The 19,709-nt window shown below is 35.1% G+C and overlaps 1 protein-coding gene across 2 annotated transcripts in view; it reads left to right on the top strand.

Moving 5' to 3' along the window:
- Positions 1-19,709, top strand: part of ntng2b (netrin g2b) — a 71,556-nt gene that overhangs the window by 7,661 nt on the left and 44,186 nt on the right. For both annotated transcript variants that reach the window (XM_081391914.1, XM_081391915.1), the window contains exon 3: positions 12,262-12,905. In XM_081391914.1, the coding sequence (XP_081248040.1) occupies positions 12,262-12,905 (644 nt within the window). The remainder of the gene's footprint in view (positions 1-12,261; positions 12,906-19,709) is intronic.

Genomic DNA, 19,709 nt, shown 5'->3' with positions numbered 1-19,709 from the left:
CATATAGTAAGTTTCAGCATTCACAACTTCCTGTGCAGTCCAAAAAGAGCATCTATTAAAACTTAAATGCAAAAATCTCACACTTTTCTAAACTTCAGATAGATGAACTCATCAACACTGTGCATGTTTGCACATTAATGTAACCTGGCCCACACACACTCACACAAGGAGGAAGTAAGACTATAAAAACACTATTATTAGAGAAAATAAGTGTACAAATTTTCCTCATCAATATTTTGATGGTTTAATCAAAGTTGTAGGGTCATTAAAAACAAATCCGGACATCACTTTTGGCCAATAATGTACATATGATTTAATGACCCGATAAAATATGATTTCTTTAAAATTACTTTCTTTTTTGTTTGATGTCACTGAGTACTAGTATTTTATAACCATCTGTCATCTAGAGAAACTAAACATCCCAATGAATAAAAGTTCTGTCCTGCATTTTTTATCTCTGCACAACATACTGTTTCAATCAGGAATATGTCAGATTACGCAAATGAGCTGCAAATGTTATTTTATGCTGATTGTAATAATATCTCGCATCTCACAACAGCTGCTCTTTTTCTAGTCTGTGTGAGTTAGTGTGTGTTTTGTGTCCATTGCTGTGTGTGTGTGTGCTTCTACCCAGGGTCCAAAATTAACACTCACTGAGCTGCATACAGTATGTGAGTAAAAATGCCCTTTTCAGGGTTACTCCTCAGTAAGTTGGTAAATTAAACTGGAATTGAATACCTGCAAATCAAACTGTCTACTAAAGTAAACATCTGTCAAGACTCAAAACTCTTTTACCAGTGGGAATTTATATATAAATCTGTTTTTTTTTCTTCTTTAGAACATCATGTTGTGAAAAATATTTCTCACATGAAGCTGCACCTAAATCAAAATGTCTCTTCATGTTTGTGTGACATCTGGCTTGTTTTGTACAGTATATGATAATGCATTGTGATAACGACCTGCACTATTTGTCACAACAATGCATGGAAAAACAGCAAAATGAGTCCATTGTCATAGGTACAAAATGTATTTGTAATAAAATCATGCCCAGTAATACATATTTATCACTAAAATCTTTCAATTCACCGACCATTGGCAGATCATGTGACAAAAGTTCAAATTTGGACCCTGTGGCATAGTTTTCTTTCAAGTGGTTTCTGAGTTGTTCATATTATCAGGAAAGAAAAAGGGAGAGAGAGAGAGATCCCTAATGATGGGGGAATCACAGCTTAGTTCAGCGGAAAAAAAGGGAGCGCACACAAACTCACACACACACTCACACATGCACACACTCAAACTAAATAAGCATGTGCTGTTCATGCATACACCCCTCTAAAAGTGCAGAACCTCAAGGCACATGAAACAATAAGACGTGTTAATGCATGAACATATGTCGTGTGTGTGTATGAAAGTAGAAAACCCTCGTGCTACACAACAGAGCTCTCTGATTTAGAGGCACAAATGAGCCAATGCTATAAATAGAAATTAGAGAGAGAGAGAGAGAGAAGCGGGAAGTGAAGAAGAAAGAGGGGGAGGAAACAGGAAGAAGGGAGAAGAGATTTGACAGAATATAGAAAACAATGAGACACTGCTTATGTTCAGAATAGAATACTAACTTATTACTTACTAAACATACTGTATACTGCATACTTTTTAAAAATAGCAAGTGAAACAGTTGGCAATATCCCATTTCACAAAGTTGCATCTCACTATGTTGCATGCTTAATATTTTCTACCATTCAATAATGCACAAAAAAACAACACGCTGTGAAGTTGAACACACTGCTTTATGCGATACACTATCGCTGCGTCCGAAATCGAATACTTTCCTACTTTATAGTATGCGAAAACAGTATACCAACAGAGTAGTATGTCCGAATCCATAGTGTTCAGTGGGCGAAAAGTAGCCGGATGACCTACCGATTCCGGTGAGATTCATAAGTGCGCATTCGGTGGACACTTTCCTATCCCATGAGGCCACAGGAGAGGAGTTGTGAATGGCAGTGAAGCAATGCAACTGAAGTAACAACATGGCGGATGTAGTACGTCTGATTTCATTCATACTTTTTTAACGGTCGTGAAGTAAGTTCAATTTCATATGTAGGACCTACTTAGACAGTGCGTGATTTCAGACACACTCCGTACGTCACTCTCAGAAGAAATGGTTCTATATAGAAACTTAAAGGGATGGTTCGGAGTAAAATCAACCTAGGGTCCTTTGCACCATGACCTCGAGCCAAACACCCCCCAGAAGCCTTTTTTTTCCCTTGGTCGAACATTATTAAAGTCAGAGCTTATTTAGAGATATCAGCCGAATGGCTTAGTGCAGGCACTAATGGATCCAAGGCTGTATCTCGTAAATTACCCCACTAATAATGCCCAGAATGGTACCAAACTTCTACAGTAGTACAAATAGGTTCTGTACTCATAAAACAAGACATTGGAAAGTTTGTAAGTACATCAGGAGTTTATTTAAATAACACTTGTCTGATGGCTCATGCTACCGCTAACCCAGACACCGACGTCACTTCGCTGAGTTGAGAAAAGCATGTAAAAGTCCTACAGAAAGCGATGCATAAGGATGTAGTGTAACGACGCCCAGTTCCAGGAATGCACTAATATTTTGTTGGTAGTACCAGTTTATAACAATTATTAGTTAACACTAAGTTGTCAGCACTTCGGAAAAAAAATAATAATTTGTCGTTACACTACATCCTTATTCGGTGTCCGTGTTAGCGGTAGCATTAGCCGTCAGGCAAGTGTTATTTAAATAAACTCCTGATGTACTTGCAAACTTTCCAATGCCTCATTTTATGAGTACAGAACCTATTTGTACTACTGTAGAAGTTTGGTACCATTCTGGGCATTATTAGTGGGGTAATTTACGAGATACAGCCTTGGATCCATTAGCGCCTGCACTAAGCCATTCGGCGGATATCTCTAAATAAGCTCTGACTTTAATAATGTTCGACCAAGGGGAAAAAAGGCTTCTGGGGGGGTGTTTGGCTCGAGGTCATGGTGCAAAGGACCCTAGGTTGATTTTACTCCGAACCATCCCTTTAAAGGGTTCTTTCAGGCACTTCATAGAACCTTTCAGGGGCTCCTATCATGGATCATTTTGTGGATTTAGTTTCAATTTATTTTGTTTCATTTTTTTTTTTTTTTTGGTTAATTGTAATGAAATTTTATGAATTAAACAGCTCATTACACTTTATAACTAAAAAACATATGTCCTTATATAGAATTTTTTTGACATGAAGGGTTCTTTAAAATTGAGTCAAAAACCCCTAGGTCTCTATAAAACCCCATTGAACCTTTTTCTCATAAGATTGTTTACTGCACGTTTGGGCAAAAGTAGTCATTTGGGTATTCTGTGCACACAGAAAATCTGCTTACTGTGCACAGTATTCACTACATATTGTAGAAAGAGAGTAGTACAGAAACAAAGGGAAAGAACTGAGTGAAAACAGCTTGAGATGGACAACAGACAATAGACAGCTGGTGTACTACTTTAATAGGATGAATCTGTCGCCTCACTCTGAACTCACTGATGTCAGCGCACAGACATTCAATTTGACCAATACATCTTTATAAAAACTAAACTATAAAGCAGAGAGAACACTTTTAAGAGTTCCGGAGATCTAGAATAAAGGCTTGTGGACATTATGACATGATTTATTGGAGTACTTGATATAGAAAATATGGAAATGTTTTCTATGCCATATATTTTCCATATTCTTTGTTCTAAACTAATGCAGTTTAGTGCAATAAGCATCTGAAGGAAGCACTACAGTGATTTTACCATGGTATAGTTACAACATTGGAAAGTATCTAAAACCTCTTAACCATGGTAAAAAATAAAATAAAATAAAATAAATCAGTGCAATACACTGCCTCAACTGCAACATGATACAAAATAAATAAATGTATATATAAAATAATTATCATAATAAACAATGAAATTCATAGCACAAATCACACATTACATCGAATGTAAAATAGCTTTCTCTGAATAATGTTTGAAATGCAGAAACTGCAGAAATGTTCCAATCACATATTTAGTCTGTCATCCTTGAATTTCATCATATCTATAACAAAAAAGATTGATTACATGTTAGGTTGTATGAGATTACTAGTACAGTTCATCTTAATACCCATAAAACTAATGTGAAGAACTTATAAAGAAAGTTTCCAAAGCTTTGACCTCCTAGTTTTTTCATTTGGAAAAGACGAATGTGTTTGCAAGCCCTTTCCGACGCTCCTTTTATTAAAGAACAGCCTTTTTAGGTTTTGCCATCTTGTGTATTCTGTCGTGGAATTGCAGTGTTTTTTCCTTTGGCTATATTTACACTTAATCATGACGCGCACCTGTGCCGAAACACCAGGTGAGCGCCGCTGAGCGCAGATCTGTTTGCTAATTCATTATTTTTATTGTTTGCTATGCTCTTTATTTAAATCAGATAAATGTACTGTATATTTCTATACTTCATACCAAACAACCCTGCAAAAATAAGAGTCCTGCTCACTCCAAACTTATATCAACACATCTAAAATAAATAATAATAATAATAAAAAAATATGTATATATATATATTCAGTAACTTCTATAAGTTTGTGAGTCGTCATAAAGGATTCATTAAAAGAATCAGCTCAAATGAATAATTTGTTCTTTAAGCATCAATATGTTTTTATGTTATTACAATGCATTCAAACTGCATACTCACATTCAACTCTGGTATTTTATTATTTTAATAATGCTGAAGATTCAGCAGTGCAGGAAACTTATAACATTTTAAGAAATCATAACTGTGCTCTCAGCATGCAGGTTGCTCTAAATAGTAAGCAAAAAAATAATTGTGCCTTCTAAGATACTGTTATGTGCTATTCATGCAAGTTCACATCCCACACCCCTTGCATATTTGTTTATTAAATATTTTGTGTAATGTAATCATTTAATTAGACTTTTAGCCATGCATCAATAAGACTGCAGTGCTGTCAGCTCCGTTTAACACATTTTATCTCTGAAAGGCACAGAATATCCAAAATAAAGTCCATCTGGGGATCTCATGACGTTCCAACTCAGTCAGGAATCAGGATGTTGCCTTAGAAGGAAGCTGTCTATGTTGACTACAGTCATATAGGCTTTGGAACAGAAGTACACTATTCCTCAGAGTGTTGTATTCTTAGTGATGTTCTCGTAAACCAAACGGGGCTCACATTGTGTTCTCAGTTTCTTAAAGACCGCTATAACTCACTCACACACACACACACGCACTTACAATAAGAAGGTCTAAAGGTATATAAATCCACAGAGACGACAAAGAGTAAGACAGATTAACCGATTTTACAATACTGATGTGGCACTCTAACAGATTGCATGGGATGCGGATGGTGCTCGGTAAAGTTCCAGTGTAACGGTGATGTAATGTCCCAGTTGGTTGGTTTAACAGGCTGCTATATGGACGCTGTGACAGGGATCTAGCTCCATGCTGATTGTTGTCGCAGCGACGGGATTCCAACGCGGATAATTGCTCTAGGAGCTTAGTGATGTGGGCCACCTGCTGGAACAGTTGGCTGTGTGTGTGTGTGTGTGTGTGTGTGTGTTTATATGGGGCAGGAGGATGGGATTGTCTGGAAAGCATATATGCATGCTAGTTTTGCATCTTTGCCACATGCATTAATGATTATTGGGCCATGGTCATGTCTAAAACATGGACAAAACTCATTAGTGAGAAAACCTGATCCTGGATTATAATATTAAAACCACGTCACTTAGACAGCAGAAACACACATGCGTTCATTGATGCATGCACAAACTCGCATGTAAACATGCAAGCATCCATGCATAAAAGCACACGTATGCACATTTGCAAATATACGCACACACAGATGCAAATATACATTTGCAATGCAAGCACATGCATGCATACTGCACAGGCACATACAGTACAAGCATGCAAATACATGCACATATACACACAAGCATTGCCAATACATGCACACAAGCATGCGAAAACCCAAACACACACACACATCGATGAAATACACATGCACACACTCACACGTTTACTGTACTTTTCTGTCACAGACAGAATTTATCTTTGACTTATCGTTTTCATAAAAATAGTACTAATGATATTTGTATACCCTGCTCTAAGCTTACCCCTCACAGAAAACATTCTGTGTTTTTATATTTTCATTATTTAGCATGTTAATTAAGCTGTTATTCTCACGGGAGCCGTTGGCAGATCCTCAGAATGTAGGTGATTTCAGGTTTTACTATCATTTTGGGGACATTTGGTCCCCAAATATATAAACAAAAGCTGACTCAGATACACACATCATGCTGTCAGTCGCACAGTGCACGCTAAGTGTGTCAGAGGGTTGAGTTTCAGTGGATTTGGGGGTTGAAGGTTTCTGTGTAACATTCTCTTCCTTAATCCAACTATAGCTTTAGCGTGTCAGGGGTCAGAGTGTGTTTGCGTGCTTGAATGCGTGCATGCATGTGGGCAGATGTTGAAGTCAAGTCAGATGATGATGTCTGCAGAGGTTTCTCTCCAATAATATTACAGGAGAGAGAAGAAACATTGGATTAAAAGAGAGATAGCGGGGTGCGTCTTGAGGAAACAGAATTATGTTGAGCAGAAATGTGTGAGTGGCAGCGTCGAGGCCTGTAAGAACGGAGCTGTAATGCGATCCTGGGGAAGAGGGTAACATTAAACCCCTTTACTGGAGCAAAGAGTCAGGCGATCAGTCAGAACAGAATTAGTGCACTGTAGAATGTGTGTCTGAAAGGATTAAGATGTACAATTTGACCTGCACAAATCCAGAGGAATAACTAGTCACTGGATTTTCCAAACTACACATGGCCTGTGGCATCAAATGAGTTTAGACTACTTAATAGACACTTAAAGGAGAACTCCGGTCAATTTTAACATTGAGCTCATTTTTTTGTAAATTTGGAGTGCTGTCAGTACAGAGAACAACGACAAAAATCGGTGTTGCCTACACCATATCCTCTGTTATCCTCTTTTTAAAATTTGCACCCTGTTGACTTCAATGGGGCAAGTTTTAAACCAGCTTTTAGCCTCTTAACATCCTTGATGTGTCATTACAAGTGCACAGGTCATGTGAGTGATTCCTTCAGCGTGAACACGGTGAATCTGACTGCAGTAGTCTTAAAAAAATTATGTTATTTCAGCCAGCGCACATACCTGTATTTTCTTCCTGTTTTCGGTCAAAGGCCATAGTAATCGATTGTCGAGTTCACGCGCGTGATCATAGGTAACTAAACCCAGAGCCATAGAGAGAAAGAGTTGCGACACTCTTTGATGTCGCCGCTATGGCTGTCACGTGGTTCATGTAAGCCCCAATAGTTCTAAAACATACGCTGGCTGTCATGTTCTTCTATGGGACAGACAGCAGCGATTGCATTATTGAACGGTAAATATAAAATAAAACACACCCCAAGTACTTTTTCAGCTGTTATTGCATTTTGTTAATGTTAGTTTTGCATTTGGAGACAAGTTTTAGGCTATATTTTTGGAGGGAAAAGCTTAGTGTTCATGTTCGCGGGTAGTAGTTAAGCCATACACATTATCAAAACTATAACAGATTAAAAACGAATTTAAGCATTGCTGATACAAATGAAGGTTTTCAAATAAACTATTTTTATTAAACAATGACAGACAACAAAAATGTGTGCTTGTGTGAACAAGAAAAGCAAAAATCAGGGGAAGGTGATCCATGAAACAGACAGGACTGGTGATGGCCATAACAATCCTAGAGGTCCAGCATTGTTCTCACAAGCCGCTTCACTCAAGACAATAAAACATAATGAAAAGTTAGTATATCCCAAAAAATTAAATTAAATAAAAGTTGATATAAAGGTGGCAGCGATTCATTACCGAACTCTTAACTGACGAAGTCGCGCTAGCTAACTAGCTAAGTTAGCAGGCAGTGCTTGAAAATTGGTTGAAACAACTAACATAAAATATAAATAATTACGCTGTGCATGTACAAATGAAGACCAGTATAAGCATCGCAAAGGGCCTCTGATACAAAATAGACAGTTGACAATTCAAAAGAGGTCGATATTTCAACAACTTAACTCTGGAACAACTCGACGCGCAGCAATGTAAGTGAATGGGGTCCAACGCCAAAATGACAGTGTTTAGAACTATTCCGATCTTCAAATCCCGGAAGTAGGCGGTTAAAAGCGCCGCCATTATTTACAACGGAGGTCTATGGGAGTGTCGCAACTCTTTCTCTCTATGGCTCTGACTAAACCTATGCGTGTGAACTCGACAATTGATTACTATGGACTTCGACCGAAAACAGGAAGAAAATACAGGTATGTGTGCTGGCTGAAATAACATCATTTTTATTCATATCTTTCACATCTACTGCAGTCAGATTAACCCGTGTTCATTCTGAAGGAATCACTCACATTAGCTGTGCACTTGTAATGACACATCAAGGATGTTAAGAGGCTAAAAGCAGGTTTAAAACTTGCCCCGTTGAAGTCAACAGGGTGCAAATTTTAAAAAGAGGATAACACGGTGTAGGCAACACCGATTTTTGTTGTTGTTCTCTGTATTGACAGCACTCCAAATTGACAAAAAAATGAGCTCAATGTTAAAATTGACCGGAGTTCTCCTTTAATGTAATAATGCAATATATCTGACAGAACTGCACCCAGTGCCACATTACACACTGGAATTGCTGAAGCAGAAGCTGCTAAACTGTTCTGGCTCATGCATGATGCATAAGCGGACAAAAGTGCGATCTAATTGGATGCTGCAGGTTTTTACCTGTGAGAGCTTTCGGGGAAAAGCACTGGACTTCCCAAAATGTACAAAACATTTTTGTAAAATATGCATGAGGATGTTTGTAGCAAGTCAATGAGATATCAGATTTGTTGGTATAATATTAATAATAATAATATAACATTATGAATGTCACTTTTTATACATTTTTGTCCTTGCTGAATAAAAATTTACTAAGAATTTATTATTTCAAATAATTTTTTACTGACCGGTAACAGCATAGTGTAAGTTTGCACAAATATGACAAATATATATATAATATAGGGCTGCACAATATTGAAGAAAAATGCGATATGCGATAACTCATTAAATAATGCGATATTCGATATGTGATATGATAATGCTCAAAGTGTATAAAGTAAACTTAAATTATCTGTTATATAACCTACATGCGTGTTTCACATTCTTTTTGTGACAAGAAAACATCCCTACAACTTCTGAAAGTGAACATCAGTGTTTTACTGTAGCAGAAGAGTGTATTTTAACATCAGTGTAAACCTCAGGGTTTAGGGTTTCAGGAAGGCCTACATTAGGTTTATTTAAAAACAGAAACTGAATAATCAAATGTAAAAATAAAACACGGCTTAGTTTTCACTCTATGAATTATATATATATATATATACTGATTCTTATTAAAGCAACAAAAGTTATTCAGCCAAGAACAGTGAGTGATTTTCTCTGTCTTGTTCATGACCCCAGTTATTGCAGGCCGTTGCGATATATACATTTGCAATATTTTGATAATTTCGATATACTGTATTGTGCAGCCCTAATCTAATATATATATATGTATATATATTAGGGCTGTCAAAAGATGAATCGCGATTAATCGCATCCAAAATATAAGTTTGTGTTTACATAATATATGTGTGTGTACTCTGTATAATTATTTTGTATATATAAATACACACACATGCATGTATTTAAGAAATATTTGCATACATATACTGTATATATTTATATATAATTTATATTATATATAAATATAATTTTTTTATATATAAATTGCACATTTTTCTTAAATATATAAAAGCATGTGTGTGTATTTATATATACAAATTTAATTATACACAGTACACACACATATATTATTTAAACACAAACTTTTATTTTGGATGCGATTAATCGCGATTAATCTTTTGACAGCCCTAATATATATATATAGCTTAATTACTATTATTATAAATTATGTATCATATTAATGTCATATTTGGGCAAAGTTATTATTATGTGTGCAACAGCATTTTGTAAATCAATAAACTGTATTATTAAGCAATATATTTCTTACTTGAGAGTGAATGGCTGTTATGTTAAAAGTTGAATAATTATCCAAACGATACATTAATTGAGTCACTTTACCTGGATCCTGTTGAAAATGTTGAAAAGTATGAATAACAGTAAAAAAACATCAGTCAAACTGATTATCGGTCCATTTGTAATTCTATTTTATACAGACAAACTGTGAGTTTGAGTAAAACTAAGGCTTTATCATTTTACCGCCTCTCTTTATTCTTTCTGTCTTTCTCTTACATGCACGCACTTTGTTTTATCGCCCCTTTAATTTATTTTTTATTCTCCGTGTGCCTGACTTCATAAATCAGATGATGTATTTCCCAAGATTGCACTGTGCTGTTCAAGCTTCTCTTATGAGGCATGTGTGTGAGTGTGTATTTCTTTGTCGAGGTGTGTACAACACACAGATTCTGAATACACGCTTAATAGACAGATTCAAAGCCATCATACCTGAACGCAGCTGTGTTAGCATGTGCTATTGTTAGATGATCATCTACTGTGTGATTTTATAAAGAAAGCTGATAGAATTGACCCAGATTTTTAATGATGTGCTCGTGTGTGTGTGTGTGTGTGTGTGTGTGCAGCAGGAGTTTGCGCTCACAGATCAACACTCCCTGCAGTCTTTTCTTTTAATAAAAGCCCACGACTTCTTCACTTCAGTTTTACAATGACAAGTGTTTGTGAGTTTACAATCCGTCTCACTCTCATCAACCCCTTCCTTTTCTGTGCATCACACACACTTTCTTCCTGTCTCTATCTCTTTTTGTCAATCACTCAATCAATCAATCAATATCTCTATCACATCTCCTGTCTGAACACTGTCTACCTTAGTAAAAAATAAGTGTGCTTAATTGTATTGAATGTGCACTTGTGTACTTTTCGATATTGCATTTAAAAGTTAACATTTTAACCGTACTAAATTGCAACTGTATAATTACAAATATATGTAAATACATGACATGTAAGTTTCAATAAAATGAAATATAAGTAATTATGGAATTACATATATGTTCCTTAGTGGGCCAAAAAAAAAAAGCACTTTTTAGTTCAAATAATTCATCGTTTTCAGTCACATGACTGACGAGGCGTCCTGGAGGGCAAAACCTCCATAGAACTGTTCCGTCAGTTTTCCATCTGTTTCAATCCATGAATACTTGGATCATCTCTCAAAAGAAGAAAATCAAAAATAATATATACTTCCATATACATACACTTCTATGAATGATTGCTATCAGGATGTGCAGAGAGTTTCAACCAGTATAACAACAATACCTTTTATATATATTTATTACATGGCTTGGCTGAATTCCAATGTAGAATGCGGTCTGTTATTTCTTTATAACAGACCGCTGCGGAGTATAACAGACCGTTGCCATGAAAAACAGCGCGTTGCTATGGACGCGGAACGGACTATTTTCTTTGGCGGAAGCAATACAATCGTTTTTAAATCAATAAACTCCTTTTTAAATCAATAATTCGCGTCAAATTATTTATTTATTTTGTAGGTAGCCATGTAATAAGCGGGATAATTAGGCGGGTAGCCATGTAATAAGCGGGACGCTTCGCGTCGGGGTCTCGTTCAGCCTGTCGGGCTTGTTATTCGCTATAACAACCGCCTCTCTATACATTATCCCTTACTTAAACTATAATACATATTCATTTAATTGAATGAATATGATTTCCTTTGATTTTCTCACAGTTTTAGAGTAAAACATGTTTCTGAAATTACACATTTCATATAAATTCTGTATTCTGAAACTTTTTTTAAGTTCACTTTTTAAAACTTTTTTTCACTTCGGCAATAATCTGCCAAGCGTCGTCTTTGAAAAGAGATCAAACTTAAGTCTGTTGCTTTGAAGCATTCAAGATTTACCACAGTTTCAGTCGGAAATCAAATGTTCAGGTCTATGCTCAAAAAGTGAATAAATGGATCATAAATACAGCGTAAATATAATTTAGTACCATAAAATACCCTAAAACTGCAAAGCATTAAATAAAAACAAAAAAACATGATCAAACTAAAATAGAGTACATTAATTAAAAATATCCTAATGTATACAATTGAATTGCAATTAAGAGTCTGAAAGTATTACATTCAGTTCTCTGTATAAAAGTGTGCTGTCTGTTTGTGTGTGTGCAGGAGAACCCGTACCTGTGCAGTGATGAATGTGACGCGTCTAACCCTGACCTGGCTCACCCGCCGCAGCTGATGCAGGACCGCGAGCGCAGCGGCCTGATCACATACTGGCAGACGGTCACGTGGCAGCGCTATCCCGAGCCTCTCCAGGCCAACATCACCCTGTCCTGGAACAAGACCCTCGAACTCACGGACGACATTCAGATCACCTTCGAGTACGGCCGGCCCACGGTCATGGTGCTGGAGAAGTCTCTGAACTTCGGGCGCACGTGGCAGCCCTTCCAGTACTACGCCGACGACTGCGTGGACGCCTTCAACATGCCGCCGAGACGCGTGCGCGACCTGAACGCGGCGAACGCCACGCGCGTCATCTGCACCGAGCAGTTCTCCCGCTGGGTCGGCTCCAAGAACGAGAAGGTGGTGCGGTTCGAGGTGCGCCCGCGCTTCGCCACCTTCGCCGGCCCCAGGCTGCTGAACATGGAGGGCTTGTACACGCGGATGGAGAGCATGAAGGGTTTACGAGATTTCTTCACGTTCACCAATCTCAGGCTCCGGCTCCTCAGGCCCGCGCTCGGAGGAACTTACGTCCAGAGAGACAACCTGCTCAAATACTTCTACGCCATCTCTAACGTCGAGGTGCTAGCCAGGTGAGAACACACAAACTAGCAGCGGGAGGCACAAACCTGCAGAAAGTAAAAACAAATTAATAAATAAATGACTTGATAAAACAAATATAATTATTTTTAAATTACATTTAATCCTGAATTATATATATATATATATATATATATATATATATATATATATATATATATATAAATCTGTCTTTATTTTTTAATTTTTTTAATTTTATTTATTCTTTCATTTATTTTTGTATTTATTGTTTTATGCATTTATTTATATTTATTTTTATATTTATTCATACCCACATTTATTTATTTCCATTAAAATGACGTTACATTATTATAGCTCTTCTGTAATTTCCTCCCATTATACATTTGAAAAAGTAGTATAATAATATTTGTTTAATGATCTATACCTGTTACTTATTTAATTTATATATATATATATATACCCAATTTAAAAATATATATATTTTTAATCATTTTTATTTACATTTTTATAAAATGTATTATACATTATTAGGAAAAATATATACTTTGATTATTAATTATAATATCAAATATTATTATAAAATGTCTTAATGCATCCCACTATCCCTAACAACTTGACACAGAAATAATGACTGACTGTTTGTTCACTTACTTGGTATTAGATGATGGCTAATCTACCCCATGCTATCAGTGTGAGTAAAGCGACTCTACTGAGTCAGGCCAATTATTATCCATAAACCATTTGGAGCAACTCATCTAATCAGATTGCGCCGTGTATAATTATAGAGGCAAACAGAAGCTTGTTATCATAATGCACACTATCATAACCATTAACTATTATAACTATCAGGAGGCACACAAATGATCTGCAATAATGGTCGAGTCATTACTTGTACAGATATTGACTGTCATAACAGAACAAATGAGACACTGAGGTCTCTCACAGATAATTGCAGTGACTGACAGTCTGTTAACAATAACCCTCTCTTTCCTATCCTATCATGACACGACAGCTACTGCGTTAAAGGAATAATTCACCTAAAACAAAATACAATTCTGTCACACTTATAATATTTGCTTCTCTTCACACAGATTTTGCCGATCAATTAGTATATAAATGTATCACAACATGGGTCATTAACCTAACAAAGTTTTAAAGGTCCGATAGCAAAGAAGTGTGGAAAATGCTCAAGATAAACTAAAGTATGATTGATGCAAAAAGTCTTAACTGACGTATTAAGTGGACTTCAGGCCATAAAATGCTACAAAATGCTAGAAATACATCCCGCACATGGAAAGCACATCACAGACAGACAACAGTGAGCATTAATGAGTGTAGAAGCTGAGCTGAAGATGTGTCAGAGATCACAGAGGCACAGAGAGATGCCCATGGGCAGCCCAGATGGAAAACACACACTTTCCCTGTTCCCTGCACTGATGCTGGGCTAAAATCTGTGGAAGGGATTTAACTATGGCAAAAATCTGTCAATCAAAACGTTTCTGTGAATAGGGCCAATAGGGTGTCCTGTTACACTTTTAAAGCATGATTTGAAGCTCAAATCGCACATCAGATCAAACACAAATGTCTTTTGTTGTTATACTATTATACTACTAGATAATTATAGCATAAATTGAACATCATATGTCTGTATTCCCTTGTGCCTGTCCCACCATAATCATAATTTACATATTCTGTTGAATTGATGTTCAGTTGACTGTAGTTTTTAACTCATTTTAATTACCACAAAACATAACACTGACATAATGTGGACCCTCTCTACTGCATGACAGAAAAACACAAATAATTTCATACAATTTTTCTTCATTTTTTTTCAAATTGTTGACTGATTTAATCAATCTTAGCCATTCAACACTGTAACCTGTTTTTCATTTATATATTATTAAATAATAAGTATATAAGATTATATGTTATTAGAATATTAATATAGATAATATTATGTAATAATAATAATAGTTATTATTATTAACCCTCTTACACAAGTTGTATACATAAATAAATGTTATAAATGAATAAATAAGTTAGCATTGAAAATGTATTCATATTAGCCAAAATATTTCAGAAATGAACATGAAAGCGTCGGAAGATGGAGAACTTTATACATTATTATTATCATCATCATTATTATTATATGAAAAATAAGTGTATCACTAATAACAGAAAACAATACTCATACAGTATAATATGACCACTGAAAGTTAAGTATCACCTGTCAGTTATGATTTTGTTTTAAAGGGAAACTATCATAATTTTAGGCCCTAATTTGTACCCTGTTCATGGAACGGGCCAACTTTCATCTTATTAGCAGCTGAAAACATTAAATATTTAATAAATGTGAGCCATGATCTATATGAGTGTGAGATTGTGTGTTACAGTAGATCACACTCATGTTTATCATTTTGCAATCTCAGTATATATGATGAGTACATGAATACTGAGAGAAGGTGTTTATTGTAAGATTTATGGATTGTCATTTACGCTCTGAGAGAGGATTTAGACATCTGTATTAAGATACACTCCACTGCACTTGACTTTCACTCATAATATCAAGCGTGACCATGCACACGCACACGCAAACACACACACTCTCATCTTTTGCTATGACGTACAGTTCTTCTATACGGACGGCTGCTGAGGTTGCAAAGCGCTGTGATTAATTTGACATACAGTTAGTTGCATTTATAGACACACACATATACACACATGCAGTTGAATTTATAAAGTTCATTCCTGAGATGTGAAGCTCTACATAACAGTTATGATGACGTGTGTGTGTGTGTGTCATTTCCTGTAGTATTCAGTCATAAATAGAGCCGTTTAAACACACTGATGTCCACACACACCCCTGGAAACACAATCTGATGATCAATAAGTTATTCTTAGGCTGAGACTGGGTAAGATACGGCTGACGGCTCTCGATCGATCATCGATCACAACAAGTGTGTGTGTGTGTGTGTGTTGTGTTTCCTAAAGCAGACTGTAGTGATTGTGTGGAAATATGAGTGAGTGTATTTTGTGTTAGTGAGTGGATGTTATACACTGAAAAAAATATTTTCTCTCAGAAGTTACTAGTAAATTTCACAATTACAAAAAAACAACAAGTAACAGATTGAAGTAAGCATGAAGTAGAAAAACTGAAAAAGTACAGAAATTTCTTGTAAAACGCACTACAATAATCTTTGTTTTATTTACGACTTGTTTCACGACTACATAATATTACACAGCATTTTTGTCCCGCCATGAAGTCCACTAACTGTGTGTCATTCAAAGTTTCTTGCACCATAAACATATTTTAGTTTGTCATGATCACTTCCCTCTGAATTGAATGTTTTTAACCTTTAAATGTGAGGTATTAAAGGGATAGTTCGTTCAAAAATGAAAATTCTGTCATTAATTTCTCACCCGTAAGACTTTCGTTAATTTCGGAACACAAATGAAGATCTTTTTAATGAGACATTTCTGTTCCTCCATTGACAGTCTACGCAACTACCACTTTGACGCTTCAAAAAGTTCATAAAGAGATTGTAAAACTAATCAATATGAATTGAGCGGTTTAGTCCAAATTTTCTGGAGAGACTCGATCAGTTTATATGATGAACAGATTTAATTCAGGCTTTTATTCACAGATAAATATTGATCAGCGAACATAAACAGAAGCTTAACGAAACTCTCGCTGAAACTCAAACGTGCTGCGTAACACGAGAATGAACCTAAAACATAAAAACATTAAAACTTTAGCATTTAAAATTTATATTGCACTTCAGGCAGTTTTAATATTATATATATATATAAACTTGTTTTCATGACGGATTTATTCAAACATACATTAAGACAATAGGTTAAGTAAAATTATAATGATATATATAATATGATATAATATATGTAATATAGTGCATGCATTTCGGCAACAGAGAACTGACACGTCACATTTAAAGAGTGTCAAAAAAAACTTTTATTGTTTGAATTTCATTATATAAACCTGACAGAATATGAAAGCTGAGACTTTGTTTTATATCAAAAGTAATAAAGCACAAAGCTTAATGCGATTATAGGCCTATTGCTACAAATATTGATCACATTACTTTGATCACATAAACTGAAATTGGCTAAAAGATCTGTTCATCGAAACAAAGATCGATTAAAAACAAGAAATCGATATCATCAACCCAGCCCAAGTGTCCACAGCTGACATCTTAACATATCCACAAGAGAAACACTCAAAACGCAGCATCAGAAGAGCACTAAACATCACCCTTTCATTCAATGATTTCTGCTGAAACCGAAAATTCATTTTTGGACAAATATTTTTCAGTGCATCACTAAAGTCTGAGACAGAAATGAAATGGAGATTCAAGCGAACTGACAAAAAATTTCTAAATCCAGTTGAATTATCCAGTTGTTTACAGAAGTTCTGTTTCCATTAATAAATATTAATGTTGAGTCAAGAGCATCTGAATATTTCAAGGCCCAACACTTGATGCAATCGCGCCTACAATGTATTTCATTACGGAGTAAGAGTGGAGTGTGACAGCTACAGGTCGCCAATGAATAATCTGTGCTCTCAAAGCTCTGGAGGGCTGACTGGTGTCAGTACACACACACACACACACTGCAGCTGCTACAGGCGTAATGCGGTGTGACTTTGTGGAAAGCCAGGATGTCTGTCTCTCTGAGTTATAACTATAGCTCTGTGTCCTCCTCCTCTGGAAGGGCATGAGAAGAGGGAGCGTGTTGATTTTTTTAACAGTATTTTCATGATAATTAAACACATTTCCTCTGAAAACGTACTTACTGTAATGTGTCCAGATGTTTCCCTTTTGAGGCGTATGAAATTCTCAATTATACTAATTGATTTTTTTTAAAACTGCAGTAGAAATTAAAGGCACTACAACCAATATAAATAAACTCTATGTAAATTCAAATACTAAATTAAGTTAGTATATAACGGAGTATATAAAATAAAAAACATATATTTTTTAATATATATATATGTGTGTATCAAAATACATAATTTATATAAAATATATAAAACATTTTATAAGTAAAATATAATACAGTTAAATTAATAATTAAATAAAATTCTATAAAATGATATTTAAAAATTAATTTATATACAAATAGTACAAAAGTATATTATAAATTATTTATATATAAAATACATATAGAAAATATAATAAGAAAAAAAAAGAATGCAAAATGTTTTATTTTGATTACTGTAATGTAAAAAAATGTATATATTATACATATATACACAGAATAACACATTTTTCACACTACAGTAATGAGAAATGGGGGGGGGGTAAATGTGCTTAATTGTCATGAATATAATGTCAAATACAAAAAATAGTTTAATTTTCTTTAAGCAAAATATAATATTTTTTTTTCTCTGTAATGTGTTTGTTGTGTATTGGTTTCATTTGTATTGTTCCCTATTCTGCTTTGCCTGAATTCGTTTCCCTAGTTATCTCTGTGTATTTAAACCTTCTGTTCATTCAGTTTTTTCAGTGTCCGGTATCGTCAATGTTTGGTTATGAGTTATATTCTGTGAGATTCTCCTGCGTGTTCCCTTTACTGATTTATCATTAAAGACAGTTTTTGTTTCTCTCCTGCTCCTTGTGCGCTTTATAACAGCCACAAGTTGCAGGATTGCGCTGGCTCCTCTCACTGAACATGTTCTGTGTCCTTGCGAGGAACTTGTTGTGAGCAGTAGCTGTGCTTTACTTCCCGTAGTCCAGCGCTTCTGTGATCTCTCTGTCTTCATCTGATACTCATACTGGAGGACAGATGTACTGTTCAAGCTCAAGTCAGTAAAAATCACAAAAAAAGCTCCGCTGCAACTTACTTTCCTGATGAAACACAGTAAGCTCCCCTGAGCCGTGACTCCCCTGAGTCTCCCGGATTTTATTGCATGTCTTTTACCTCGTAACCATCTTAGCATTTAAGATTTTTTGCTGATTGTGTGCAATTAATTGTGCTGCATTTGCAATACAAACATGACATAAGCATATTTCAAATGTTTTTATTACTTTTCATATAATCAATAAATATACATTTTATTTATAATATTACATTTAATAATTAAATTATATAAATAATTAAATGAAATTATATAACATTACTATTTATTGATTATTTAATATATATATAAATATTATAATTTAATGTACATATATATATTAAATAATGAATAAATATTAATATATTAATATTATAATTTATTGATTTTTTATATATATATTTTTTATAGTTCTTTATTTTTTACATTATAGTTATCAGAATTAGATTTTTTTCACATCACTTTATTATTATTATTATTATTATTATTGAATTACTACACTCACCTAAAGGATTATTAGGAACACCTGCACTCTTAACCCGAATTAGTTGACTTTACTCGCAAATTGCGAGGAAACCCGTTGCCTTATACCACTTTAGTTTTTACACAAGCAGAAACTAAACATGTTGAGTTGTATTAACATATATCCCTAACCTTTTACACAAGCTGAAACTAAACATGTTATGTTGTATTTACATGGTTTAGGATAATAGGTTTATTATTGGGTACCCAGCATGCATTGCAAGTGTCACCATTGTTGAGATTCATATACAATTCCGTTGGATTTTCTGCTGGAAAATAACAGCAAAAGACAAGTGCTACTGACTTTAGTGACTTATAATCTCTATTGATAACAGCATTAATAGACAGTTACATTAGATTGATCAGTTTACTCTTGGCTTTTTGCTATAACTATTGTGCCTTTCAAAGTCACAGTTAAAGCAGCCAGAGAACATATAATGTTTAAATGTCAAAGGCAAGA

Source organism: Scardinius erythrophthalmus, assembly GCF_964197995.2.
Source record: "Scardinius erythrophthalmus genome assembly, chromosome: 17".
Classification (NCBI taxonomy): Eukaryota; Metazoa; Chordata; class Actinopteri; order Cypriniformes; family Leuciscidae; genus Scardinius; species Scardinius erythrophthalmus.
This window is presented reverse-complemented; position numbering and strand designations above follow the sequence as displayed.